The 27970-nt window shown below is 44.2% G+C and overlaps 1 protein-coding gene across 2 annotated transcripts in view; it reads right to left on the bottom strand.

Moving 5' to 3' along the window:
- Positions 1-27726, bottom strand: part of Glis3 (GLIS family zinc finger 3) — a 430288-nt gene extending 402562 nt beyond the window's left edge. Inside the window, exons 1-2 of one of the 2 annotated variants that reach the window (XM_057779622.1) lie at positions 27591-27726; positions 13128-13611 (exon numbers count right to left, since the gene is read on the bottom strand). In XM_057779622.1, coding sequence (XP_057635605.1) covers positions 13128-13515 — 388 coding nt within the window. In that variant the 5' untranslated portion in view covers positions 13516-13611; positions 27591-27726. Of the gene's footprint in view, positions 1-13127; positions 13612-27590 lie in introns of those variants that run through there. The other variant, XM_057779621.1, reaches the window with a different exon arrangement.
- Between the last annotated feature and the right edge of the window lie 244 nt (positions 27727-27970).

The raw sequence follows: 27970 nt of genomic DNA, 5'->3' as shown, positions 1-27970 counted from the left end.
CAGAGAGAGAAAAGTCACGTATATTCTTTCTTCATAGTCACTTGGCTTTTCTTCCTGTTAAGACTAAAGACAAATTATAAAACAATGACTGCATGACAGAAAACAAAAGGAAGAAAGAGGGTTTGTCAATTCATCCATTCACCCGTATGTATCTCACACCATCATCTGATCTAGCCAATCACGCCTCCCTTCTTGAATTGCTTTGCTAATGAGCCTTCCAAGATACACTCTACCCTGCCTTTCCTCCTACCTCACTGGTTGCAGTGCCTTAGGCCCCTCTTCCCAGCCTCATGATGCACTGCTTTCCCCAAAGGTCAGGTCTTGGCCAGCTTCTCCATCCTCACCATCCTTGGACAGAGGTTAGTAGCCTCATGATACCAAATACCGTCTCTTTGTTGTTAACACTCCCATCTTGATCCCTGACTCACAATTTACTGCAGCCCTCCACTGTGTGTTCAGCAATCCCTCATGACAGGCTAATAGGTGGGTGCCCCAAACATGTACAAAGCACAAGTTTGATCTCCTACCCACCCTCACTGGTGCAAAAGAAACCATCAGCAACCCCTACTGGATGTGCTACCTCCAATCTAAGCATTTATCACTTCCAAGTCACCATCTATTTCAGCAGGGTGACTACACTAACCTAACCTACCTTCCTGTGGTCATTCTTCTCTCCAACCAGTGTGTTCCCAGCACAGGAAGCATACATCCTTTTCTAAAGTGTAAAGCAAGCCATCTGAATCCATTAACTTAAAACCTGTCAAATAGTTTCCATGACACTTAAAATCTCTTACCTTCCCATCTGAATCTCCAAGACCTCAATGATCTGGTATATCTGAACCAATACCTGTGTGCCTGCTTTTCTCTCTTAATTACGAAGTCAGGTGTCTCCCTCTTGAAGCAGAGAAACAAACCCCTCATAAAAGATCCCAGGCTGCATTACCCTTGCTCTGCCTCTCCCATAATACTAAGTAGTCCGTGAGCACATCTCCCAATGGGACGTAGGATGAGTCCCATCACTGCCTTAGTCATGAAAGCATTCAGGTCATGGGTTCCCACACCTTAGCTGGGGCGATTGCAATGACAAAGGGGGATGCGGCTAGCATCCTCCATGCTAGTCTCTTACTTGACAACTACATTAGACAAAAGAGAGGATGAGAGAGAGAAAGATGGTAAACGACATCCTTCAAGTCTAACCTTCAGTGAAAAAGAAGGAAATCTGAGATATATATATAGCATTGCTTAACAGCTAAAGGTATTTACTCTAGAGCCAAGTAACAGGTTTGGGTCCTGGTTCTGCTACTCTTTAGCTATGTGAGGGTGAAGAAATACTGCAAGTAGATTCCAGTTTTCTCATCTATAAAACAGGAAGAACAATAATAACAATGAACCCAATGGTACCCACCTCACTGCATTTGGAAGCAGCTTAGATGTAACAATGTAAAGCACCTAGAGTATATAGCAACATACACCATACAATGTTATGTATTAACTATCATTAGCCTCTAAAATCTGATTAAAACTGCAAAGAAGGCATGGAAAAGGAAGTTGTGACCCTGCCTTGCTTTATTTCTTTGGGCTTGTTCCAAACACTTCAAATACTTTTGAAAGGAACTCCATAACGTGGTTCAGTGATTTCACCTAGACCCAACACCATATCACTCCAGTCAATTTATGAACCAGCAGGAAAAGTGAGAAGAGGTCCCAATTAACAACCATATGGAATATTCCAGGACTGGCAGTGACGCTCACAGATAACTGCAGTCTCATAATTACTGCTTTGAGTCTAGGAAAGTCACTAGATAGGCAGTATTTTTCAGTTCTCAGAGGCACCACAACCAGTTAGTTGAATCATGGTGCAAGGACTCTGGATTCTGGAAGCTTGTGTCCTCTTCCCTCCCAGCCTCCAGCCCTCAGCACACGATGCTTCCCACCGTTACAGTCTATGCACTAACCCCAAATCTCTCCTGTACTTTTCCAGACATACGACTGTTCTAGAAACATCTAGCATTAAACTGTCTTTACTAAAATAACTCCAGGGAGGTTCTCCTCAGAGTTCTGGAAAGACCCCGGCATTTACTTCAAACTTCTGCACACCACACAAAATCAGCCCCTTCTACTATATTTGACAGAGAGGGCAACTCAGGACCTTCATCTGAAGCATGGTCAACGAAAATGTCCTTGCGTCGGTCAGATACTGGCACGGACAGTCAGTGCAGCTCTGCCCACATGCACAGTATACCATCCACACATGTCAGACAACGAAGCCTGCCCCCCTTCAAGTCTGGTCTGCATGGAGATCTTTAATCCATTTTTCCATGACTCTTATTTATGCTAGATTATCTACAAAGTTGTAATGCCAACTAATGGAAGACTCACAGCCAGTTTTATAGATATATGCCATCATTTCATACACCATACTATTGAAAGCAAATAAAATATCTTAGTCAACAAAACACCCTCTATGACTCAGCAGAATTTCAGGTAATTATACTTTTCGCTTGTCTTAATGGCTTCTTTTGATTTTAAGTGTAGCTACACTGGAGCACTTTCATATTGATATCAGCATCATTATCATATGTTGTATTGTTCTTGTAGTTCCTTAAAATTTTAGTTAAAATATTAGACATTTTAGTTATGAGTAGGAAGTCTACAGTACTGTTGATTTTGCTTGAGAATCGTGGGAAGTATTAAGGGTGTGAAACAGTCTCAAGAAAACAGCTGACAGGATTGCCACAGGGCCTGGCAATCAGCATGCCAACGGTTCTTGGTGAATGTTTAAAAATCAATTATGTTGCCGGGCGACGGTGGCGCACGCCTTTAATCCCAGCACTCGGGAGGCAGAGGCAGGCGGATCTCTGTGAGTTCGAGACCAGCCTGATCTGCAGAGCTAGTTCCAGGACAGGCTCCAAAACCACAGAGAAACCCTGTCTCAAAAAACCAAAAAAAAAAAAAAAAAAAAAAAAAAAAACCCAAAATCAATTATGTTTAATTCCCTACAAGGTATTTTTGATCATACCACCCCTCCCTGACACACACACACTTCCAGCATCCACTTCTGATACCCATCCACCCAATTTTGTGTTCATTTTTCCCTATCCAGGCCGATTTCTATCGCCCAGATGTATTGATTGTGGCTCTCAGAGCATGAGCTATTTAATGTTTCTTCCCCAAGGCAAAAATATCCCATATCAGGGTTTCCTAAGGCTCATGGTAGTTGCCCAAACACACCGGAGGAGCAAGTCCCAGAGAAGACAGGCTGGCAGGAAGCATCCTCTCTGACACTCATTCCCTATGTGAATGACCTCAGGTGAGCTGTCTTGGCTTCCCCAGCAGCGCACTGCCCAAGTCTAAACGGAAGTTAACATTGCCCCTAACACATCGACTGCGCCCAGTCTCAAAGTCTAACAATGTCTGGCATAGGACAGATCCTCCACCAAAGCTAATCGCTTTCTTTCTAGATCTTGCCACATTCTCTATTATGTATTAAAAGAGGAAAACATATAATTCTGATAGCAAACAGCCTTTAAAAGCTCGGGAGTTGCCTGAGTTCCCTTCTGTCTTGGTTTGCTGTCCTATAGCCCTGCACCCCGGGAAGGTTATTCCCGGGATACACTGTATTCTTTCAAATGTGGAATGCTCCAAGCCTGACAAAGCACTTTTCTGAACTGGAACAAATCGTACCTGCCATCCAGTAAGACTTGGAAATTCATCATCAATTTGATTTACACCCAGCAACAATAAATCACACAAAGTATCCCCTGTGCAGCCCAGGGAGTAAACAAAAGTAAACATTGTGCTCCACCTGCCCCGCTGGCCAGACGAAATGCAAACTCTGGCCACCTCAACTGGAATAATGCCTTTAGGCTCTGGTCGATTTGGTTATTTTTGGAGGCTTTTATGGAATATTGACTTTATTTGCTCTAATTCTACAGGAAGCCACATTGGAAGTGCAAGGAAATATAAATGATTAAAAAGCAGAAGTGAAAAAAAAAAAGGAGCCAAATGTTTTGCTCTTTTTTAACTGTAATTTTTCCAAGGGGTCCCCATATCGCTATTCCTTGTCAGTTTCTAGTATGGCTACATTCCATTCCGCAGCCCTGGGGGTAAACTGTTTGTTTTTGTTGTCTGTTGTTTTTCAAAATGAAGGGAAGGCATGCTACAGAGAAGTAACATTTTACATCAGTGGCAATCTTGTAAACTTCGTGATGGAGCAGCAGGAAGACAACATGAAGCTAACTAACCCACCCTGGAATCAATCCCTAACCTGAACTCCAGACTCTGACCCGTGAAATCAACCATCAGAAAATAAAATAAAATAAAAATAAAGACAACTCGATGTGTTACTTTACATACATTAAGTGTCAGGCCTCCCAGGTTCACATAATGTTACCTTTCTTGAACCAGGTCTTTACAAGACACACTGGCCTTAAATGACATAAAAAGAGTTTTAAAATCCCAATTAGTTCGGTGTCCTTTGTTGATATTGTTCTGTTTTTCTCCAACCAGCAATAATGAATAACCCACAACTGCTAATGAATAACTAACTCCTTTTGTCTCCAAGGACAGCCAAGCCCAACAAGAAATGTCAGAGGGCCTGAGGGAAAATAAAAACCTTTATAATGAAAATCTTCCCAATTACACAGTCCTCAAGATACTACGCATGCAGAAATGTCTTAAATATTTAAATAGTCCCGTCAAAGGTGCTTAAAGTGGGGATCATAAAACTGATTTCCCAAATGCTCTGAAAACTGAGTTTCTACAAGTCTAATAACAGTGAGTTCTGTTGGACCAGGAAGCAAGGAAATGCTCATTGGTGCAACATAAGGGGGAATCCACACTCACAAGCCCCAGTAGGATCAGCAATTTGCCCTGCACACCGCCTCCCCTTTCATGCCGCCCCTGCTTCAGACGACAGGGGAAGGCTCACCTCTGTCCATTAAAACTGACCTGGTGTAAGCACGGAACTTGAAAACTAACTTCTACAGCTTCAGAAATGCTAACTAGAGAAGTCCCTTCCCTTCTTGTGGGGCAGAACAGAGAAGACTACTGATGCCTGTGACCCAGTCTCTCTCTGCCCCTCGATGAAGGAGAGCATAGAGGTGCCTTCGAAGGCAGTTTATTTTCCAGTGCCTTCCCTAACTCTAAGGATGGGCAGGGCTTGGGCGTGATGGCCTCCCAGAGGCAGTAAGGACGGCCTTTCACACAGCTTGCCAGTCATGCCCCCACTCAGAGGGACTTGCAATCTGGGTGAAAGTGAGTGATTTCAGGCTAGGGCGCGGAAGTACAAGTGAGGCGAAAACATCTTGTTATATCTGAAAACAGGAAGTATTTAATGGGAACATGGCTAAAGGACACAGGAACTGACTTCAAGAGGGTTCCTCCGGCCATATTTAGGTTAATTTGAGCATCAGAAAGAATTATGACAGTCATGAGTCACAGAGAACCGTTTTTGAAATAGTCCCTAAATGAGTCTACAGTGACCCTAAAGACGAGAAGATGCTGCTGTGGTCTCAATTCAAGATCCCCCCACAGGCTATGGGGCATTCTTTGGGGTGGGGGTATTAGAGATCAGGACATACTGCCAAGCTGGCAGACTCTGGCCACAAAGGGCAGAGAGGGGAGGTTAAACCCAGCTGCCAGCTCTGATCAGCGCCTCTGCCTCATGGTCGGGCTCCTGTGCAGGGAGCCACACACTTGTGCACACGTGACCAAGATGCTTACCTATGACAGACAGAAGTCGGTGAGTCATGAGCTGAAACAAGTCCCGCCCCTCACACCCAGCATAATCAAGTGTTTTCTCGCTGTATGTCTGAAAATCGAACACCAGCTAAGAGCCACACAAGGACTGACAAAATCGGAAAAACACCATCGCACTCCACAAAGAGAACCTGACTCAGATACTGACCAGAGGTCAGCTATGAGAGGCTAATGAGGGTGACATCATTGACTAACGTTGACGGGAAACATGCCTGCAGTGCAGCGATCTGATGACAACGTCACGTTCACAAAGTCAGTCCTAAGACAAAGAGTGCCTGATGTTTCCTGAGGTAATACTGTGGGTCACACAATCACCTGCTCCATAGTCTTCTTTTTAATGGGGGGGGGGGGGCACACACATGGGAGGTGTGCACACAGGTGTGGAGTCCAGAGATTAACACTGGGCATCTTCCCCTAATCTTTCTCCATCTTATTTTTAAGATGGAGGGGTTTGGCTGCGATAGCTTTTTTATAGTATAATTTGGGTTGTATGTCTAACAAGCATGGAAAATAATCCCGTGGGGGTCTGGGTATGAGATCACAGCATTTGCATGATTAGTACTGCTTGTATTAATGTTCCAGAGCCATTGATTAATATGCTACAGAAGATTTATATGGGGATAAATGCTACTTGACTAAAAATTCAGCTACATGGCAAGTTGACCTTCATGCCTTGACGGCTATGCTGAGTCACAGCATCCCGAAAATTAAAAAATATACCAACTGCCCAAGACCACAGTTATGTTAGGCATGGGCTGATGAGAGCCGTACCATCGAGATGTCATATTTAAGGGGAACATATGGATGATAAAACATTAATATGGCCCTGAAGTCAGAACCAGATGCCTGGTGAAGTTTCACCCCCAAGTTAAAATGGGCCCGGAGCAAGAAGAGGAGCATAGATGGGCCCACAATTCCAGCCAGATCGGCTGCAATGAGATGGGGAGGGGGCTCTAACCTGAATCAGATAGGGAAGAACTGGTCAGCCAAACCAGCCCGAGAAATGAGGCACAACACACAAACCCGACACAAAGGCAGACGTATCAGGGGTGAGGGGACTGGAGGAAGACTAAAAAAGGAACCTGTAAGCCGGGCGGTGGTGGCGCACGCCTTTAATCCCAGCACTTGGGAGGCAGAGGCAGGCGGATCTCTGAGAGTTCGAGACCAGCCTGGTCTACAAGAGCTAGTTCCAGGACAGGCCCCAAAACCACAGAGAAACCCTGTCTCGAAAAACCAAAAAAAAAAAAAAAAAAAGGAACCTGTAGTACTGTGAGAGCCGTATGTAACACATTCAAATTGAGAAGAACTTTCTAAATCAAAAGCAACTAGAATGGGCGATTAGATTGTAAGAGGAAAGAGAGGTAATTTATGAATAACATATAAAATAATGCAGAATTAATTTGATTATGGAATGCATATTAAGATAGAATTATATGTAAGTGATACTGTTGCCTGACTTCCTTGGCTATGAACACGCATTTGTGTATATACATGAAGAATGACAATTTAAAGACAAAATGTCACAGTGTCTGTCACATTTTGAAGTGGTTCAAAGTACTTGAAAAAGATAAATGTGGTAAAATGCTGCAAAGTCAAATCTATTAATCTAGGTATAGTGGCACATGTCTTCTGTAAGCTCAGCACTTTGGTATGCTGAGGCAGGGGGATCACTTAAGTTCAAGGCATGTCTATACTGAGTTCCAAGCCTTCCAAGGCTATGTAGTAAAATCTTGTCTTAACTAATAATAATAAACTAGTTATTTTTAATGTAAAGAAAAAAAAGAAGACCGAAACACTTGAGACCAAATAATGAATTTTTCTTGTTAAGAAGTAGTTTATTGCCTGGTAGTGGTGGTGCCTTTAGTTTCAGCACTGAGGGGGCAGAAGCAGGTGAATCTCTGTGAGTTCGAGGCCAGCCTTGTCTACAAGAGCTAGTTCCAGGACAGGCTCCAAAGCTACAGAGAAACCCTGACTCGAAAAAAAAGAAAAGAAAAAAAAAAAGAGAAGTATTTTATTAAACAACTGTCTAATTTAAGTGTAAATGACTGGCTGGGGCCCTCAGGAGACTGTTTAAAAGGTACAAAATTGACAGAAATGATCCTTTTCTCTTTCTGCCTTTTATCCTTCCTCCCTCTTCTCAGAGGCAGACTCTGGTCAGAGCTGGACTGAGGCAGCCACTGTGCAGTCAAGAGGAACACTGCATGGTCCTAGACCCAGCAGTGCAGAGCTGCACAGCCAACACTGACCCCTAAGAAAAATGCCTCATGACAGGTCTGGGGCACTCGAAGATGTAGCCAACCAAGTGTCTCTGTTTTTATGGGGCCCTCGGGCCCAGAGAAACACCTAACAGATGTCTATTGAGGAGCTGGATGTTAACACTTCACCGCATTTATGTACTAGCAACTTATTAGCTGCTTCAAAGAGTAATATTCATAAATTAAAAGAAAAAATAGCATACCTGTTTGATTCACTAGCCATCATTTCAGGAGGGAAAGAGACTCCCGTAGTATACCCTACCACTCCCCAAACCTTAGAATGAGGCAGATCCCAGCATGCTCACTGCCTGTTCACATCTACTTGTTGGCTAAAACTGTAGTGAGATCATCCAGTGTGGTGACTCAACGCCAGGAATCTCAGCACTCAGAAGGCAGAGACGAGGGCTGCAAGGCCAGCCTAGGCTACAAAGTGAGTGCCAGGTCAGTCTGAGACTCTCTCCAAGATAACCCCAAATGTTAAACAATTAAATAACTTTAGAAGTTGAAAAGTAAACTACCCACCAAACTCCAGAACTTTCTCACCTCAAGCCAGATCTTCGTACTGAGTACGAGCTTCTCACTCCCATTGCCCAAGCTCTTAGCAACCACTGTCTCTACAAACTTGACTACTCCACGTCCTTATACAAGAGGACTCACAAAATGCATGTGTTAGAGGCTGATATATTTCATTTTGCACAGCTTACTCAAGGCTTATCTGTTATGGAATGTGCTAGAATGTCCTCCCTTTCCAAGGGCAGTACACATCCATGACCAAATTGTGTCCACACGCTCATCTCGTGATGGACACTTGCACAGCTACCTTCTGGCTACGGTGGGAACTGCTTTCAGGAACAGGAATAAAAAGGGGTTGCTTTCCTCAAGATCACGGCTTCACAGAGGTCACCAAAAGGAATGTAATGAAACTGACTGTGGAAAGCGCCCCTCCTCTCCGCTAGCATGAAGTTTGCCTGGTGAGCAAAGAATGCAGTGCATCTCTCTGATTCCTTCAAATTTAAAGTATCCTGGGCCTTTTTAAGTTCACTGTGATACTCCATGACCTCGAGGTACCATTTGAAACTCACACCATAGGATGCTGAAGCCACCGTTACCTTGTTCCCAGGTTGTTGGGATGTAATCCTTAATCAAAAAATAAATAAATAAATAAATAACACGGTCAAACCTACACTTCACACCAGTGTTCCCCTGTAACATCATCAAGGACTTAAATTCTCTGGATGCAGTCCCAAGTGTTAGTACAATCGCTCTCAGGGCTCAGAAAGGGCTCTTTTTATTACTGTGTAAACTCTACACTGTCCCAAAGCAATGAGACTCCACTGTGGTTAACTTTGTGTGACTTTACCTGAACTACAAGGCGCTCACACTTTTGGTGAGACATTATTCTTGGTGTTCGCATTGGGCATTTCTGGATGAAATTAACACTGACACCAGCAGACTAAGGAAGGGGACTGCCCTCCTTAGTGATGAGAGACTGCATCCAATCAGGCCTGGACAGAGCAAAAGGTCGACCTTTCTCTACATGAGGGGCAACCCTTTCCGGCGTGATTGCTTTTGAACTGGACATTGGTTTCTTCTCCTTGCCTTTGGACTCACAGTGAAATACTGGCTCTTCCTGAGTCTGGAATGTGCTGGCCCTTAGACACAAATTCTACCTTTAGTTCTTCTGGTTTTCAGGTCCTCAGCTCTGACTGGGCCCACAATCTCCTTATCAAATTCCTAATAGTAAGACTCTTTATTTCCCAGGTGGGGGGGGGGAACACACCTTTAACCCCTAGCTCTTGGGAGGCAGAAGCAGGAAGATCTCTGAGTTCAGACAAAGCCTGGTTTACAAAAGCTAGTTCCAGGACAGGCTCCAAAGCTACAAAGAGAAACACTTTCTCCAAAAAAGGAAGGAAGGAAGGAAGGAAGGAAGGAAGGAAGGAAGGAAGGAAGGAAGGAAGGAAGGAAGGAAGGAAGGAAGGAAGGAAGGAAGGAAAGAAGGAAACCACAAAATGAAAGACTCTATTTCTATGTACTCACATGGACGTGTGCATGCACACACACACTCTCTCTCTCTGTCACTTACTCTAATATACACTCTCAAGTTCTTTTTCCCAGAGCCTCCACTGGTATGCCCAGAGCTACATGGTGCCCCAGGGTCAAAGCACCTCCCGCCTCTACTCTTCTTGGTGAGTCTCTCAAGATCTTCGTGGTTCGAAAAACCAAAAAAAAAAGATCTTCGTGGTTGCCTTCAGTTCACTCTCCTCCAGCTTCTGCTCTTACAAAACTCTACACCTCCAAGGCATGCAGAGCCTGGTAGAAACAAGAAACCTCCCCTGATCTCATGCCTCCGGGCTTGGATGGTGTTTTCCTCCCTGCCAGAAACAAATGCCAGAGAGCTCCCTCATGTGCACACAGGCCACGCCAGCTCATGCACGAACACACTCATGCTCTCTTGTACACACAACTGAGTACAGTTACAACGTGAGCACCTCACTTTCCACATGTGTGTTTACACAGCCCACTGCCCTCCTAGATCCACCTAGGCCATGGAACCCTCTCAAAAGCTGACAGGCAGGGCTACAGAGATGAGTCTGTTTGTGACCTGCTAGCTCTGCAAGCATTGGGGACTTGAGTTTGGATTTCCCAGCACCCACAGAAATGCCAGGAGTGGAGAAACATGTCTGTCACCCCAGACCAGGGGAAGCAAAGATGGGATTTCTGTAGTGTGCTGGTCAACCTTTCTAGCAAAACCACTGAGTTCCATATTCGGGGGTGAGAGACCCCATCTTTAAAAAATAATAATAAAAAGGTGGACAATAACTGAGGAAGAGACCAGCACTGTCGTCTGGACACCACACTGCCTGCACATGCACACACATGTACTCACACACACAAAGATTGCCACACTCCTCTGAGTATACCCCCCCCCCAGAACCCTCAGGCTTTCTAACTACCCATCTATTTGTCTGAATTCTCAAACACCCTAAGGCGAGGACTGCATTTTACTTCCAGAACAATGGCTCCCCCACAATCTATGTCCGATGATGATTATTTGTTGAGTAAATGACCAGAAGGAGTTCAAACAAGCCCACACCATTGGCTGTTGCCTTGATTTATGAATTCTGACAAGATCAGCAAGGGACAATTCAACTACTCTAGAAGGAACAATTCAACTACTCTGGCCTCACTGAGACCATGCTATTCAAGCTGCAAGGATGAGAGGAATAACTTTAGATTGTCCCCAGCTTCTTATCTGTGAGAACTCATGCTCCAAGCAGGTTGACAGAAAGCCAGGCACTGTCTACTAACAGAGCCAGCAAGGCTCCAGGGAAGAACTGGGAGGCAGTACTTGCTCTACATGCATTCCAAGGTATACTGGCCATGATGACACACTCAGACTCACTCAACCTAAGTTCCTGAAGTTGATTATAATGATGACGTCTATCAAAGTACCATTCCTGGGATCTTTCTTAGTGTCCCCAAAGTGCTTATTCTTTTTGGACCTCCATCAGTTAAATCAAGCACAGCCCACATCCCAAGATGGTGCAAGCCATCTCTGAGTCCATGTTGGAAAGCATCCCCACATGCTACCTGACATATACATGACGTGAGACATGCAGATTGGTAATAATATCACCATTAGCACTGTAGGTCATTTAGAGAAACAGGAGTGCCTATAAAAGCAAGTCGCAATTTGCTAGTCAAGATGAGCTGAGAGGTGTCGCTGGGGCAATGCCTCTAAAACCCAACAGAGGCATTTGGAAGGAAGACACAGTGCTCAGCCGCTTGGGGCCTAACAGTGACAGACTAGTCTGGAAAGGGGCCCCAGGAAAACTTTACCTGAACTTAAATACCAGTACCTTTAGGAGAGCAAACAACTCCAAAGAGAAACTAGACTAAATATAAATATGTATGAAAAGAGATAATAAAGTATAAGAGAAATATAAAAGCTACATTTATGTTTACTGATGTGGGGTTTTGGGGTTTTTTTTAAAAATCTCCTCATTTACACCAAACACTCCATACACCAAAATACATAGATACCAAGACAAACAATCCTTTGGCTACAGGTCTGTTATAAATCATTTTTCACCTTAATTAACAGCATAAGTGGCTGTTCAGAAGCATACTGGTAAATCTACTGAGCAAGATAAGCACTTTGAATACAAACATTTACTACTAAGTGGTAAAGTACCTTAAGGAATATACAAGAGTGCTATTTTACATAAAAAGCTGTAGCTTCGTAGGATACCGGCTCTTCTTCTTCCTAGCCTAAACACGCACACCATCTGCAACATAAATTCACTAAGTCCACCCCAGTTGCTGGAGAAAATATCTTTCAAATACTTTATTAGTCCTCAACAACTGCTCTTTAATTTGAAATATATGGCAACCCAATTAATACTGAGTTAAAAGCACACAGTGTATTTCAAATTAACCCAATTTTCTAGTCCCTCACAAATTTTAAATACATGTTTATTATTCTTGGCGGGGACAGGGTTCATCAGTAGAGCAGTTACCTAGTATGTTATTGTAAAGGCCATGGTTTCAAGCCCCAGTATAAAGGGGAGTGTGTTGTGTGTTATTCCAACTTGATTCCCTCTGTTGATTTCACTCTTAATTTTCTTATTTATATTAACTTATTCCTCTTCTTACTGGTTATTACAATGTCTCCCTTTTAAGCCTTCCCTTCCAAGCACATCTTTTCTTCCAGTACTTCTAACACCAGCACTGGTTCTGGTTCAGCCAAGTCCTCCAGGGCTGAGAGAATCCACCCCTCTACTCCCAGAAGCCAAGGCAGAGCCACATGTATGCAGAAGACAGACTTCATCGCCTTGCTCCTGCTCTCCTGCCACCATTGCCTGCCCTATTTCCCTTTGAAGCTGACCCTTCTGCTTTACCTGCCTCTCCGCTTCACGTTCTGAGGGGTCACACACTTGTGCCTAGCATTCACACACAACTACACTGCCAACCCCTTACCAAACATGAGACTGTGAACTTTGACTCTGATGTTAAATTACACTAATTTTCTATAGAACTCGCTGGCAGTGAAAAGACACGGGGGAGATAAAATTATCCCGTTTTTAAAAGATTTCAAAACGACAATCCTACCTTTCTCGGGATTTGGAGAAAAGGGGTCTCCAAATTCTTGCTGTTTGGGCTTTACAGTAAGTGATGCGGCCATGCCACGGGCCTGAGTGGCTGGAAACTGAGTCTTCCCATTGGTGAGTAACTGTCTCCTGGGGCTCAGGGCGGGCAGATGGATGGGGCTCACGGCCACGTTGCTCTGAGCAGTCATCCCTGCTCCGGAGGACATCCTGAGGTGGAGGCTGTTACCAGGACTTCCAATAGCGGGGCTGGGCAGGCTGGCACAGGATGAGGGGCCCCGAGTGCCCGAGTGGGCTCTGATGGGAGGAGTATGTTGACCACTGAGCAACCCAGGCCCCTGCGGGTTTCTTGATGGCCGATGGAGACTCATGCCACATGACCTTCCATTCATCCTGAAAGCCCTGAGGCCAAGATGGTCAGTATCGAATGGTGCTAATGATCCTTTCAGGGTAAGTCAAGTAATGTATCCATGGGATAGGTGATAAGTCTGTTTAAAACAAAAACAAATACAGGCATTGGGAAAGGCAGAACTTAAAAAAGGACACAGCAATTTTTCAGCTTGTATAACATTCATACCACGACAAAAAGAAACACAGTAAGCAAACTGGCTTCTCTCTTAGGACACGATCATAAAACACACAGATCCCTGGCAAACACTTTCTATTTCTGCATTCATGGGAAGCTTGTAGTATATGGGTCACTGCATTGTCCTGTTTGCCACTGTGCCCTTCTCAACATGGTGCTCTCTCAGCAGCTACCATCAGTCTATGAGGACTGCTCCCACGATGTAACTCATTCTATTCCCAAAGGACCTTACACTTCATTTTCCCCACAGAGTCTTTGGAAACCCAGAACACCAGCCCTTGGGGAGACTCAATTTCTGATGTCCCCAGTCAGCAAATATAGCCAACATGACATTCATCCTAAGAGGAATATTTTCATAGTGCCCAGGTTTGCAGAAAGTCAGAATTTCTAAGCCTGAGAATTTGAGTTTTTGTCGTTCCTTCTACTGAAATACTTACAGCAGCATCAAGAACTTAGATCCATATTGACCCTGAATTATGGAGCTAGAAACAGACTCAATGTTACAATACTCCATCTTCCATGTGAGGGTCTGGGAAAGTAGAGAGTTATAAACAAGACCTCCTGGAAAGCGCAGACGAGGAACCCATAAGGTGGGGTAGCCAGTATGTTCACAGAAAGCCCACTGTATTACGTATATACATGGTGTTAGGGAGCCTCCGATGAAAGCGGAAAAAAATACAAATGTGTCCACAGAATGGTATTCTCTACTTGTATGTGATGACATCAACATTTCCTAAGGTAAATCACTAAGGAAGGCTCTCCCCACTCCCCAACCACTCACTCTTTAAAGTAGGTCTAATGAAGTAGCCAAGAGACACCATGGTGCCTCTCTACTGAAAATGTCTGAAACAGTCACTATGTATCTTTTACAGAGACAAGATAGTCCCAGGAGTAGCCACCACTGAACAAACACAGGAAATGAAGACTGAGAACAAGTCAATAATATCCATATGTCCTCAAGAGGAAAAAAAAGTCGCGATTTTTTTAGCAAGTGGGATCCACCTGAAGTCTTGAACAAATATTTTAAACTCAACTCCAAAAGATCCAAGAGAAATGGCAGCACCAATCATGTGGGAAGGCTACCAAGGAATGAAAACTTCTTCAAGGACATTGTTTTATTTCACCATTTTAGGAAATAAAATATACTCAAATGCTCACCGTGCTTTCCATGAAATTTACCACGCGTGCCTGCACTGAGGCACTTTGTGATTCAAATGTAAGATTCAGAATGTGCTTTTTACTTCTCTGCTTTGCCAAGAAACCCACCCTTCGATGACATTAGCTTTGCCACCCCTAAGAGACACTCCAGAACTCTCTCTGTCATATATCTGGCACTCCCACTTCCCCTGCCAATACAGGTCCGTTATCCAAACCCGCATGACTGAATTTCTTCATGAAACAGTAAGAATAGAGCTTGCTACTCAACTGGTCTTAAGTCAATTCTTCTTTGACTCTGGAAAACTCCCTGCACACTGTCTGTCGTGTGCACATCTATCGTGTGCACGTGGAGCTACACTGTATTACCAACCACTCCCTTCGATCTTGAGCAAGAATCAAACGTGTTATCCACTCTCTGCTCATTCCTAAAATAGTGCTTTCTAAGCACTCTCTACTTTCAGAGGAAGCATTTATTCAGTAGCTACCAAAAAGGGAAAAAAAATAAATATGCCATATTGGCCAATTTTTTAAAATGAAGAATAGTCCAAAATGACTGGCGTCGGTTAAACCATGTCCAAGTGGCAAGTGTCTGCAGATCTGTTGACTGTGCTCATTTCTGTTTTATTTTGTTTTGTTAAAAAAAAAAAAAAAAAGAGTCGTTTACAGCATCATATACAGCAGTTCTCCTCAAAGTCTGGATCAGAAGCGCATCACTAAGAATGCCAGCATTAGGTGCGGCTATTAAGACCTGCGAGAAGGGAAGGTGAGAAAGCAACAGCAGAATCAAGCATCACGCTTAATTAATATCATACCGATATGTCGTACATGAATATTTATTTTGCTTTATTTTTTATAAATTGCACTCCTGTTTGAAATAGGTTTAAATAAAAAACAAAAAATATGCTTAACTTTTATGTCTGAGAAAAAAGAAGCCCCCCAAAAATGACATGATTAATATAGAAAAAAATTAGGCAAACAAGCATTTAAGTTAAGCAAAACCACCCATGAGATTGGGGAAAAAAAAGAAAAGATAGAAACTACATGGTGGGGGGGGATGTAAGATGAAAAGAAATAAAGAAACTATATAGGGAAATATGCCTAAAATTAAAGTTTTCACATGAATTATGTCAACAAATCTTTGGAGCATTCAATGCTAGCAGCTAGAAAATCAATTTGGTTTACTCACAGTGTAACATTTTCTATACTTCTGAGCTAAGTCATTGATCACAATATCATTTCAAACCCACTGGATAAGAAAGAAGAAGTAAACCACTCGACTTTAGGAAAGACCTATGTTCAAACATCAGTGAGAAGCTCTGAAGAAGCCAAGGAGCCAAGACCTAAGTCACAAGCTCCCTGGACTCGGTTCTTCAACCCTAAAAGCCTGGGAAGGCAAACACAATCAGTAGGGTCTCTTGATAGTCTGTTTTCCCTAATCCTTTAGATAAGAAGTACTACTTTAAAAACACTCACATACCACAATAACAAATTAATATATCGAATCTATTTCTTTATGAATTAAAGCTAGAGGAACTGTGTAGACATAGAACTAAAACAGCAGCCCTCTCTACCAATCCAGTTTAAAGACAGTTGGGAGGGCCGGGCCTTCCTTATCACCATGCACAAAGACAGCACTAACCAAAAACAAAGGGATGCAGCACAAAATTTAGATTCTGCTAGGAAAATCAAATCCCTGGCTAATGCAGTTTACCAGGAAAATTTTACTGAACCTTTTTTTTTTTTAAGCAAAGATGCATTTACTTATTTTTTTTTTTTTTTTTTTTTTTTGGTTTTTCGAGACAGGGTTTCTCTGTGGTTTTGGCGCCTGTCCTGGAACTCCCTTTGTAGACCAGGCTGGCCTCGAACTCACAGAGATCCGCCTGCCTCTGCCTCCCGAGTGCTGGGATTAAAGGCGTGCGCCACCACCGCCCGGCCATTTAGTTATATTTTATATTTGTTAGTGTTGTGTTTGCACCATTAGCCTGACTGGTGCCCATAGAGCTCAAAAGAGGAGGTCAGATCCCCTGAAACTGGAGATACCAGCAGTTGTGAGCTGCTATGTGGGTGCTGGGAACCGAACCTAGGTCCTCTGCAAGAGCAGGGAGGGCTTCTAACCTCTGGGCCATCTCGCCAGTCCCCTCTTTTTATTTAAAAATTTTCACAAGCTTCTCCTCCATCTTAGGCTCAAACATTCTACTCAAGACTACCAAAAAAAAAAAAAAAAAAAAAAAGAACAAAGAATTTTTAAGGAGAAAGACAAAGAGCATACAGAAATATAATTTTCAGGATTTTCATATATGAAGTTCTGCCAAACTTAGATTTTTATACCCCATTGGGTCTCACAATGAAAATGTTCACTCTGCTAATGAGTTACTAAATCTTTCCTTCTGACCACTTTCAAACTCTTAAAACACTCCTGTAATTCAGGTCAGAGAGGAAATGACTTAACCCCTGAGGAAACTTAAGGTAGAAAAACCATTTAATAATGCCACTCGTTCTCTGGAAAAGCATCAACTTTGATCAAAATACAAAACCATGGCTCAGTCTCCTCCACAGGGCTCCAGACACTGCTCCTTACAGAGTAAGAGAGATCAGACAAACGAAAGCAATGTTAACTCATCCTCTCAAGAAAATTCCAGAAACGAGTTCTATAATGCCTATTTACAGTCAAAGGCCCTTTCTTAGTAAATACCATTAATAGACTCATCGAGAGTCATAATTCATCCGATGAGCCAGTTAATTATTAATTTTCATACATCATTTCATTTCCTTAGGCTACATTTAGTCCTTGTTACATTTTCCATTCCTTATGCTGAGAGCATTTCTTACCCTGTACACACACACACAAAAGAAAAATAAAATCCTGTTAATGAAGCACAAATAACGGTCAGGAAGCAAACCGATCCTGAATATGATAATTTTTGTATATATGCATATAGGCAAATGTGTGCGTGCATTTACGGTGCATGTGTGCAGTGTGTGTGTGTGTGTGTGTGTGTGTGTGTGAATCCACATGTAAGCCATCTATGACATGTTACTCTTTTCATTCTTCCCTTTTGGGTTAATGATTGCATAATTTCATTAAGTTCTGTCATTTCAACTTCACTGCCTTCATCGTTTAATAGGCCCATGCTATTCTCCTGGGCTTCTCCTGTTACTGCTTTTTGTAGCCAGAAGAAAATAGAAATGAAAAACCTATTGATGGGTAATATAAGGTATTCTCATGCACGGCTGCAGTGTGAAGCAGATTTTGCAATTTAATCAAGGACAGGTAGAGCTGAATGTTCTTATATCCCAAGAGTTCATTTTAATAAGCAGAATGTACCTTGTTCTAACACAGGTGACTGACTCCTCCGTAAAGACTGTATAAACAAAAACCAATCATGTAAGTCATTTTATTGGCAACAATATAAACACAGCTATATTAGATGTCACCAATAAATCAGAGTGATTCTTGTCGGCAATTTCAACAAGAGGAGAGTGCAAACATGGGTCCATGACGTGGGAGGATATTATGGAGGAACTATATGGGACGTGGACAGTATCATTTCTCTGGGCCAAACCTGGAATGTCCTCTATTATGATGAATGGGTCCACAGCAAGACATAGTTGTTTGTACGGGTTCCTAACTGTATGCACTGAGACCAACAGAGTCACAAAAGTTTCACAAGAAGAAACTCACATTTGAGTTGCAGAGCAGAAACTCAAAGAAGCGTATAAATCTTTTCACTCAAGTACTCTCAAGGCCTAATGAAGACTATAAGAATATTACCACATTTATGTTGAACATCTGTATATGCCGATGTTAAACAATACACTCTCTGGTAAGATGAAATCAGAGATCTCAGTTTAGCACTAATTAATGAGACAAATGAGTGTTCCTAGCAAGCATTCTACCCTAGTCTTCCAAAGACCACTCACAAAAGACTCTATAGCCTGCATTAGGGCCTCTCTTCCACAGAAGTCATGATCCAAACTCTAAACAAAGTCATCATCAACATATTGTAACTATTCCAAACTCTAAACTAACTCACAATAAACACTTTGTTAACTATTCTAAATTTTATATTTATAAACTGTCTCTAGAATGAAGATTAATTTTTCTTAAGCAAATGGAATAGAATAACTGACAGTGCATTTCAAATCGAAGTCTGTAGCTATGATGTTTACAATGTGGGGCATGAGCATGGCCAAAGCCAAAGAGAAGAAGAAGAGGAGGTGGGCGAACCATCTAGTTCAGGAGCCCATTCTAGTCAGTCAGTCTGACGGTCAGAAGCAACCTTCTGAAGATCCAGGCAGTGGCTGTGAAGACAATGACTACCAACCAGATGCCTGGTAAGAAAATCTGAACCTTCAGAGAGACCGTATTGGAGAACAGCAGTGAAGCCAGGCAGCACCTCCGCCCCCAGAAAGCATCTTCCATACCTGCGTGCATCCCCAGGCCTCTCGCGGCCTCCTGCCTTACCCAGTGTCACTGGTTTTAGCAATAATTACTGAGAAGTTTGCTGTCACTTTGTCTCAGTCATTAACTCGTCAGTCAATACAGAAAGGTCTAGAGAGCTGTGACCCTACAAAGAATGGCCAGTCAGTCCAAAAAAATAATCATAATCATAATTAGATTATTAATCATCAAATTAGGATGAACTTGAAACCAAAACCTTCGGCATATACAGGGATGCTCGGACAGGCAGTCATGGGCTGGCAATGCCTTGGCACAGCACAGGTATGAATACGCTGAGTTCTTAGGCCTATAGTTACCAAGATACTCATTCCAAAGCCGTGTTTTGCAAACTGGGCAGCAATCCCCTGATGGCCTATGGTATCAGTTACTCAACAGAGAAAGGTTCTTTTTTTTATATATATAAATAAATAGAACAGACTGCAATATATTTGAAGCTATCAGAGTACATCAAGAGTAATAATAGTCAAGAACTGTTCTGCTTCACCTCTTTGCAGGTGTACCCATCTGTATGTACACAGTGTGTTTTGGATAAACACTGTAATTTATGGTGGGTCATGATAAAATGAAACAAAATCTGGTGTTTGAAAACCGTTTGGACTCTTAGCTGGCCCAAACACCTACAAACAGCAGCTGTGGGTACAGCCAGATTTAAACAATCAAAGTAAAAGAAATATCGAAATAGTATACAATGTAGAAAATACTTGAAAGCTTGATACTTAAAAGTTTTTGTTTGGTTTGGGTGGGTTTTTTTGTTTGTTTCTTTGTCTGTTTTCTTGAGACAGGTATTCTCCAGGTCGCCCTAGCTGACCTGGAACTCCCTTTGTAGACCAGACTAGCCTTGAACTCAGAGATCTTCCTGCCTTTGCTTAGGCTTTATTTTATTTTATTTTATTTTATTTTATTTTATTTTATTTTATTTTTGGTTTTTTGAGACAGGGTTTCTCTGTGGTTTTGGAGCCTGTCCTGGAACTAGCTCTTGTAGACCAGGCTGATCTCGAACTCACAGAGATCCGCCTGCCCCTTCCTCCCGAGTGCTGGGATTAAAGGCGTGTGCCACCACCGCCCGGCTGCTTTATTATTTTTTTAAGGTCAAACAATATAAATCTACATTTCAACCACTGCTATCTATCACCTCTCAATAGAGAGGAATTGATCATTTGTGCTGATAAGTAACAACTGAGCGACCAACAGCATCAGCATCAAAACAACCGAAAATGGAGTCTGATGAGTCAGTGAGAAGGTTATGAACACTGGTTCCTCTTCAGAGTTCCAGGGTCCCGTTCCCATCACCCACACGCCAGCTCACAGCTGTCTGTAACTCCGTGCCAAGGGGTCAAATAAAAAACCCTATCGTGCCTTCCAGACATCAGGCATGCATGTGGTGAACAGACATACATGCAGACAAAACACCCATACCTATAAATTAATAATAATAGCAATAATTATTGATTATTTTTAGATCTTCCCAGTTGCAGAGTGTAGACATTAATCCCAAGAATGAAGTCACACCCTGACTAAAAATCCAAAATATGCAATAGCTATATATTAACACAACTCAGTTTTTTAGAAGAATGAGCTGTTTTGGTTTTTTTTTTTTTTAAACGTGGTCTTAATATGACTTAACCATCAGATCCTGAGATGAGGAATCTAAAACTGAACAGATGAATTCATCCCCTATGAAGACACTCCTACATTAATTACCTACACTGCTGTCCCATGTGGCCATCATTTGAGACACAAAGCCCTCTTCTTCCAAACCTGGAAACGCGGTGGAAACCGACTGGAGAATGTTCTTTGTAGAGAAAACAGGAAAACCCATCCTTACACAAAGAGGCACAGGCGAAGGGAACCTTCTAGACGGAAAGAAGGCTCCGGGTCCCTCGGTTTGTATAACCTACCACTCCGTCCACAGGAATGGCTATTTTTAAGGTTAAAACCACAACCTTCTCAAAGGGGTAAGAGACAGCTACCTATAGAAGATTCTAGAAGCAAAGCTGATCATCCAGACCCAAGAGTCAAGCTTGCTGAAGAATCTCTGCCACACGTGGACTGAATGATTTCTCTCCTTGGCCACAGTGACTCAAAAGTAGCCACTGTTAGGTATTTTTAATCGTTGGTAGACAGAAGTTTTATACAAGTTAATTCTGTCCCCTGACATCAGGGAAGAAGTATGAACATCCACAACAATGACTCGGCCTTTACCCAACATGACAACATATTTATTAAAAATCTTGTTTAAACCTTCGTGAATGACTAAGCCAAGTTACAGACAGGAGTGGAGCCTATTGGTCATGCTGAAAAGGTTGGGAAAACATTAATCTACTTCTTCACACACAAAAACAGAGCCCTGGCTTCTACTTGGTTTTCTGTGTACAGTCTTCAGCAGGCCTAGAAACGAAACTTGGAAGCTCTGGCTCAGAACTGTTAAAAATCACTGACGTTCAGAAGTGCCGGTCACTTTATCAAGGAGCCTGGGACAAGGTCAGATCTTGTGCTCCAGCCTATCTCCTCATCTACAGTTCCGTGAGGCTTGCTGCCCCTGAAGGAACGAGCAGCCTTTCATGTCCTTGGCCTAGAGATCACAGCCGACAAGAATGGGCCACTACTTTCTTCATCTCCAGGATGTGCTCAGCTACGGGGCACCTCTGAGGTTTCAAGCCTTGCAGACAAATCCCCCGATTTTGTTCCCAAAACAGTAAACGACTGGACTCTTACTCTAGCATGCTGCTGTGAACTCTGCCTCCAGAGTTCCCAGCCTCCTCTTTCTGGGTTTGTGTATGATGTGTGCATCTCTGTATGAAGTTTGTATGTATGCAGATCAACATGGAAAGGTGCATGCGCACACACACGTGGGAAACAGATGGCAATCTCTGGTGTCAACCCCAGTGATGCACTCCACCTCCTCCGAAACAAGGTCTTGCACTGACCTAGAGCTCGCCAACAAAGCTACACTGAATAGATCCTCATTGCCTGCCCCCCCCCCCCAAGTGCGGGTGTTACACGGTGCATCAACCTGTCTAGCATTTTCACGTGGCTTCTAGGGTTAGAACTCAGGTCATGCTGAAAACGTGGGGAAGACATCTATTTCTTCACGTGGTCCTCACACTTGTGAGAGATTTACCAGATGAACCACCTACCAGCCCACTTTTACTCCCTCCCCAAGCCCATTTTATGTCCTTCTTACTATTCCCAAGCTAGTCTCCGTGTCTCTGTCAAATGAGGACACCCACACTATTGTGTGCTGTCCATGTCATTACAGAGCAATAAAAGAGGAAATGTATGTCATATTCTCAGTACAGTGAATATACAAGGACATAAAGAAGTCAACAAATGTTAACTGTTTTATGCCATCCACATTTTTCATTTTAAAATTCCTAACATTCTACGGTGTGCTGTGCCTATCTGCCTAGGTGTCATTTCCTTGTCTAAATCCTCACTTCTTTTGAGTTTTAGCTTGTATCTGAAATCCAACCAGCCCTCGTATGTAGAGACTGTCATACACTGTATTTACATATCTGTTCTTTTCACATTTTAGTTACCACACATACATTTCAATACTAATTTATACATATTTACTATATTTATGCTATCCATATTATGCAGATCATATTCTGCAGAAAATATAAGTGAGATATATAATTATAGCCTGCCCTTATCATTTCTTATCTGAATACAGTATAAATGACACGTGACAGTGCAGTAACGAGCCCCATGCTCTGTGTCTTGTAGATTCAGTTTAATTACAGTTGTACGCTGTCTAGTCTATCCGATTCTTCTACCATCTTCCTAACATAGAAATCCTATCTCATCCTCTGGGCAGACACAATAGTCCTACCCGAACCTTGACATTCTGGTGGACAACTTCCACAGTCAATCCAGTACTAGACCCAAGTTATGTCTGCTGTGGAGTGGTGGCCCTCACCCCAGGGCTACCAGTGCATACTCTTCAGCCCTTTTTCTGCCCACCCGGAGTCACACAAGGCACGCAGGTACCGAACTGCTGACAGGTAGACGTAGGGCCCACTTCACTTGCATTTCTCCTTAGTTCTACCATTTTAAGTAATGCCCAAACAAATACTTTCTCTAAGCCAAACTGTTCCCATCTCCTTTAAAGTAAAAGCAAAATTACCTGACCTACTATAAAGTTGTGTGCAGATCAAACAAAGCTAGAACTATTCCAATTGCATAGAGATACTTGTTCAGGAAAACCGACATGAGAGCTAGAAATGAGGGCAGTGTTACCTTAAACAGTGGTTCTCAACCTTCCTAACGCTGGGACCCTTTAATACAGTTCCTCATGTTGTGGTGACCCCAACCATAGAATTATTTCATTGCTACTTCACAACTGTAAGTTTGTCACTGTTATGAATTGTAATGCAAATACGTTGTGACATGCAAGATAACTGATATGCAACCCACAAATGGGGTCGCAGCCCACAAATTGAGAACCACCGCCTTACAGGGAGGCAGTCACTGAGGGACTTCTGAGATGTTAGTTTGCGGGCGTGTCCTGTTTATGAAGCTGCCAACAGGTGTGATCTTCCAGATGGATATTTTGTTTACCGCAATAAAAATGCTGGCTTTTGTATCAACTCTGCCTAAAATAAGAGGGTAACTTCTTTACTCAGGCATCTTCTAGAAAAGTTCACCTCGTCTTCATGTCGTTTTGTCTCTTCCTCCTTGACTAAGAATGCCGTCCTATTTTTATCGCAGAGACTACCCATGTGCCTTTCCCCTTCAGTCCTGAGTTTATGGACCAGCCAAACACAAACCGGTTAATTCTGTATTGACACCTTATTTATAATAGAATTCCTCTATAGAAAAATAATTGCAGCCGGGCGGTGGTGGCGCACGCCTTTAATCCCAGCACTCGGGAGGCAGAGGCAGGTGGACCTCTGTGAGTTCGAGACCAGCCTGGTCTACAAAGGGAGTTCCAGGACAGGCTCCAAAGCTACAGAGAAACCCTGTCTCGAAAAACCAAAAAAAAAACAAAAAAAAAGAAAAATAATTGCAGAAACACAGGAAATGACTTCTCCAAAGATAAGAGTGTGCTCCTGTGCCTCTTCCTGGATCCACTCCCTCAAAAGAACCCCTACAATCTGGGAGATTTAAACACTAACATTCCAACTCCAATGACCAGCAACTACGACCTGAGAGGAAGATGCGGACAGAATATCCTCGGGCCTATTAGGAAATAAATAATGTGATTAGGAAAAAGATAATGTCAAACTGTGGAGTGAACACCTCTGCCACATAAAGTTAGGGCTGTTAGGAAACATCAGTTCCATTTATTTAAACTCCCCCCCCCCTTCTTTTTTGCCCAGGTAAAAATTCCATACTAGGTAGAGTCTGAAGCGCATCCAAAAAACAGAGTTACTTTTTGGAGTAAGGACCACTTTCTCCCAAGCAAACCAACCAACCCAAATATCGGAGCTCTGCTAATCTGAGTGGGACTTTGGCAGAAGCATTGGGAGAACTGATGGAAAGCCAGATAGAATCAATGAATTGGAGAAAGACCACTCTGCCCAGACTGACCTTAGAGGAGCACGGGAAGAGGGAATCATCCCAGAGCACAAGGAATTAACTAACTCACTCTCAAGAAGGGCCTAGTCCTCCAGGCATGGAAGAAAAAGAATAAACAAGGTACCAATAAGAATGGGGATAATGCCTCCTTCAATTAAAGGGGGAGTGGGGCTGGAGCTAGTCTTGAGAACTGTGGCAAATTCTAGTAAAGTAATTAAATGTCAGTAGTTCTCACTGGAGAAAGGGGGAGACATACAGGCTCACGCAGTTCCCTCTTTAGATCAGGTCTTTCCAAGCACAACCTTCATTATTTTCCTGCAAACTTTTACAGGTTGCACCTGCCTTGTGGAGCCTCACTGCAAATGAGAGAGAGAAAGCGGGGAGTAAGGTTTAAACTAACACGAGTTCATTTTTACCATTTAAAAAGTTCCTAATTTAGTTTAAAAAGTGAAGTCCAGTGGGCAAGGAGACATTTGGGGAACTGACCTGGCTCCTATCCAAGGCAGAAAGCATGACTCATCAAAGCTTCAGAGCAGACAGAAGAGGCTTCGCGTTTGTCTTGAGTTCGCCTTCGAGCCAAGAACCTCTCTCCACTGAGAAACTTCAGTGTTTTTCCTGGATGCTTAAGTCTGGCAGGGGTTCTTGGGCAAAACCCCTTGAGTCTCAGAGTCTTGATTTCCAGGTCCCCTAGGCCTTTTTAAAGGTTACCTCTGGGAACTCCTGGTCCCATAACCCAAAGGGAATTGGTCCACTGGGGGGAGCTGTATAACTTCTCTTTCCTAGCCAACTCTAGGATCACCAGGGACCACCAACCCAAATTCTCAAGAGATGTTGCTGTCCTAGAAAGAGACTGCAGAATTGGGAAAGTGTACACTCCAGGAGAAACAGGGTTGCAATTGCTGGAGTGTATAGTCCCTGTGGACACTGCTCCCTAGGATTCCGGAAGTGGACCCCCTACTCTCTATCCCATAGGACCAAGTTGGGTTCAGGGAAGCCAAACCAGGAAGAGAGGTACACAGGGCAGAGGAGCCTATGTGGCAGTGGGGCTGCAGGGCCGAGATGTGTGGTCACGCAACAGTGGGTGGAAAGTCCTCCGGGGGGCTTCAACACCCTCCCCAACACAGAGACACATACACAGAGGCACGGAGCCACAGACAACCCATAGACACACACACACACACACACACTCCTTTGCTCCGCGGGGATCCTGGGTCCCCTGGTCTCCCCGGAGGTAAGTGAGGGGAGGGTCCGGAGGTGGAGGCGCCAGGGCCCCTAGTGGTGCTCTCTGCACCCTGCCGCCCCCGCTCTGCCCCCGCCCCTCACCCGCTGCGTGTCAGCCAGCCAGCAAGCGAGCGAACGCAACAAAACAAAACAAAACAAACTCGTGCCGGCTTCCTGTTGTGCAACCCCGTACTGAGTAAGTCGGGGGCAGAAAGGCCGCCGCCAGCCGCCTGTGAAAAAGCCGGGACCGACCGAGGGGAGTCGCCGACCGAGGGGAGTCGCGGGTCGGAGCCCCGGAAGCTGCACTCGGGTGCACAGCGCCGCGTACCCCGCACTCTGCCCGCATCCGGACCATGGTGCGAGTGCACGCACCAGGTGTCGTTTTGTGGTAGCCTCCCAAACACATTACATACCAAGACCAAGGGCGCGACCTTTCCCCAAAGTGTCTCCCTTCAGGTACCTACTTGAATCATCCATAGGATGACAAATTTGCCCGGGCCAAGGTTTACAGACATTTGGGTGAGTTCCTCGTCCCCTGGGTGACTTGTCAGCTCTAGTGAGTAACTTGGAAATGTCGCTTGGGGCAAGGTGTGTGTCTAGCATTGCCAACAGCTCACTCACGCTTTCCAGAAAGTGGTCCCGGCCGACTTCAAAATAGACACAGGGTCATTTATAGGGACCAGAGTCTTGAAGTGGGACAAAGTCCCCGAGACTGAGACATTTCCCAAACAGTGCTGACATTTTTGTCCCGGCCCATAAAAAATGTACACGCGAGGTGACGAACCCGGCGCGGGGGGGGGGGGGTGTTAGTGTCTGAATGTGTCTGCGATTTCGTGGCGTGGGAGGTTATAGTTGAAACTTGGCGGATGCGGATCGCTGCTCCTCTCCGGACTAGAAGCTGTATCCCGGAACCCAAGGACCTTCCTGAACAATGGGCACACCAACTTGGATGAAACACAAAAGTGGAAAACAGCCTTCGTGGCGCTCCACAAACACGTGGAAGCCGGAAAGACAACTACAGTCCCGACTGTGAGCGAAAGACCTCAGCTCACCCCATCACTCCCCGCTTCGCCAAAGTTTCCCTTAAGTATGACCCCGAGGGATGGCGCGCACCGTGCAGGAGCGCTCGGTAAACTGGCCCTGGCTGTGAAGCTTTCTGGAACCTGTATTTTCTTTTAAAAGGCACAGAGTCTCTTCCCTCACAAGTGAAACTTCAACACCTTGCTGGTTTCCTTTCCGTGTACACTGGGCGCTCTTAGGCAACTGACAGTCAGTCTGATGGCTAAGTGAATATTGCCATCAGCCTCGGTAAGGTGTGCCTAGGTCTCTAGAAGCCCTGAGTATGGGGAGTTGGGGTGCTTGTGTCCTCAAACCCGCGCGAACGCCACCAACCCGCCGTGCACAAACTATTTCTAATCCCGAGTTTGCATATCTGCGACTGACCGCCCCCACACTCTCTAGCGCCTTTTCGCTCCGTCTCTCGCCTGCCGAACAAAGTTCCTATGGCATCCACTTACCAGGTAACCGGATTTCCACAACAAAGCTAGGCGCGCGAGTCTCTTCTCCCCGCCAGCCGGAGAGTGACAGCACTGGCGACGAGTGGGTGGGGGTTGAGCCCGTCAGCGCTCCACGCGGGCTCTGCCTCCTTCGGAAATGAAAACTCGCATCCAAGCCCAGAGCCGGAGCTCGGAAACGCTGCCCGATGACCGTGCGTGTGCGCGCGCGGCTGCGACGGCGGCGGCCCGGGAAGGAGGAGGCAGGGCAGCCGGCCGACTCTCGGCATCAGCTCGCTGTCCCCGCTACACACAGACACACTCCAACCATGTCTTTACAAAGTTGAGCGGCGACTTTGTGCCTGGCCCTGGGTGCTCATCTTCGCTCTGGGCTGAGGGGATGC

This window comes from Chionomys nivalis, chromosome 8, assembly GCF_950005125.1.
Source record: "Chionomys nivalis chromosome 8, mChiNiv1.1, whole genome shotgun sequence".
Taxonomy (NCBI): Eukaryota; Metazoa; Chordata; class Mammalia; order Rodentia; family Cricetidae; genus Chionomys; species Chionomys nivalis.
Note: the sequence above shows the minus strand (reverse complement) of the source record. Positions and strands in the feature narration are given on the sequence as shown.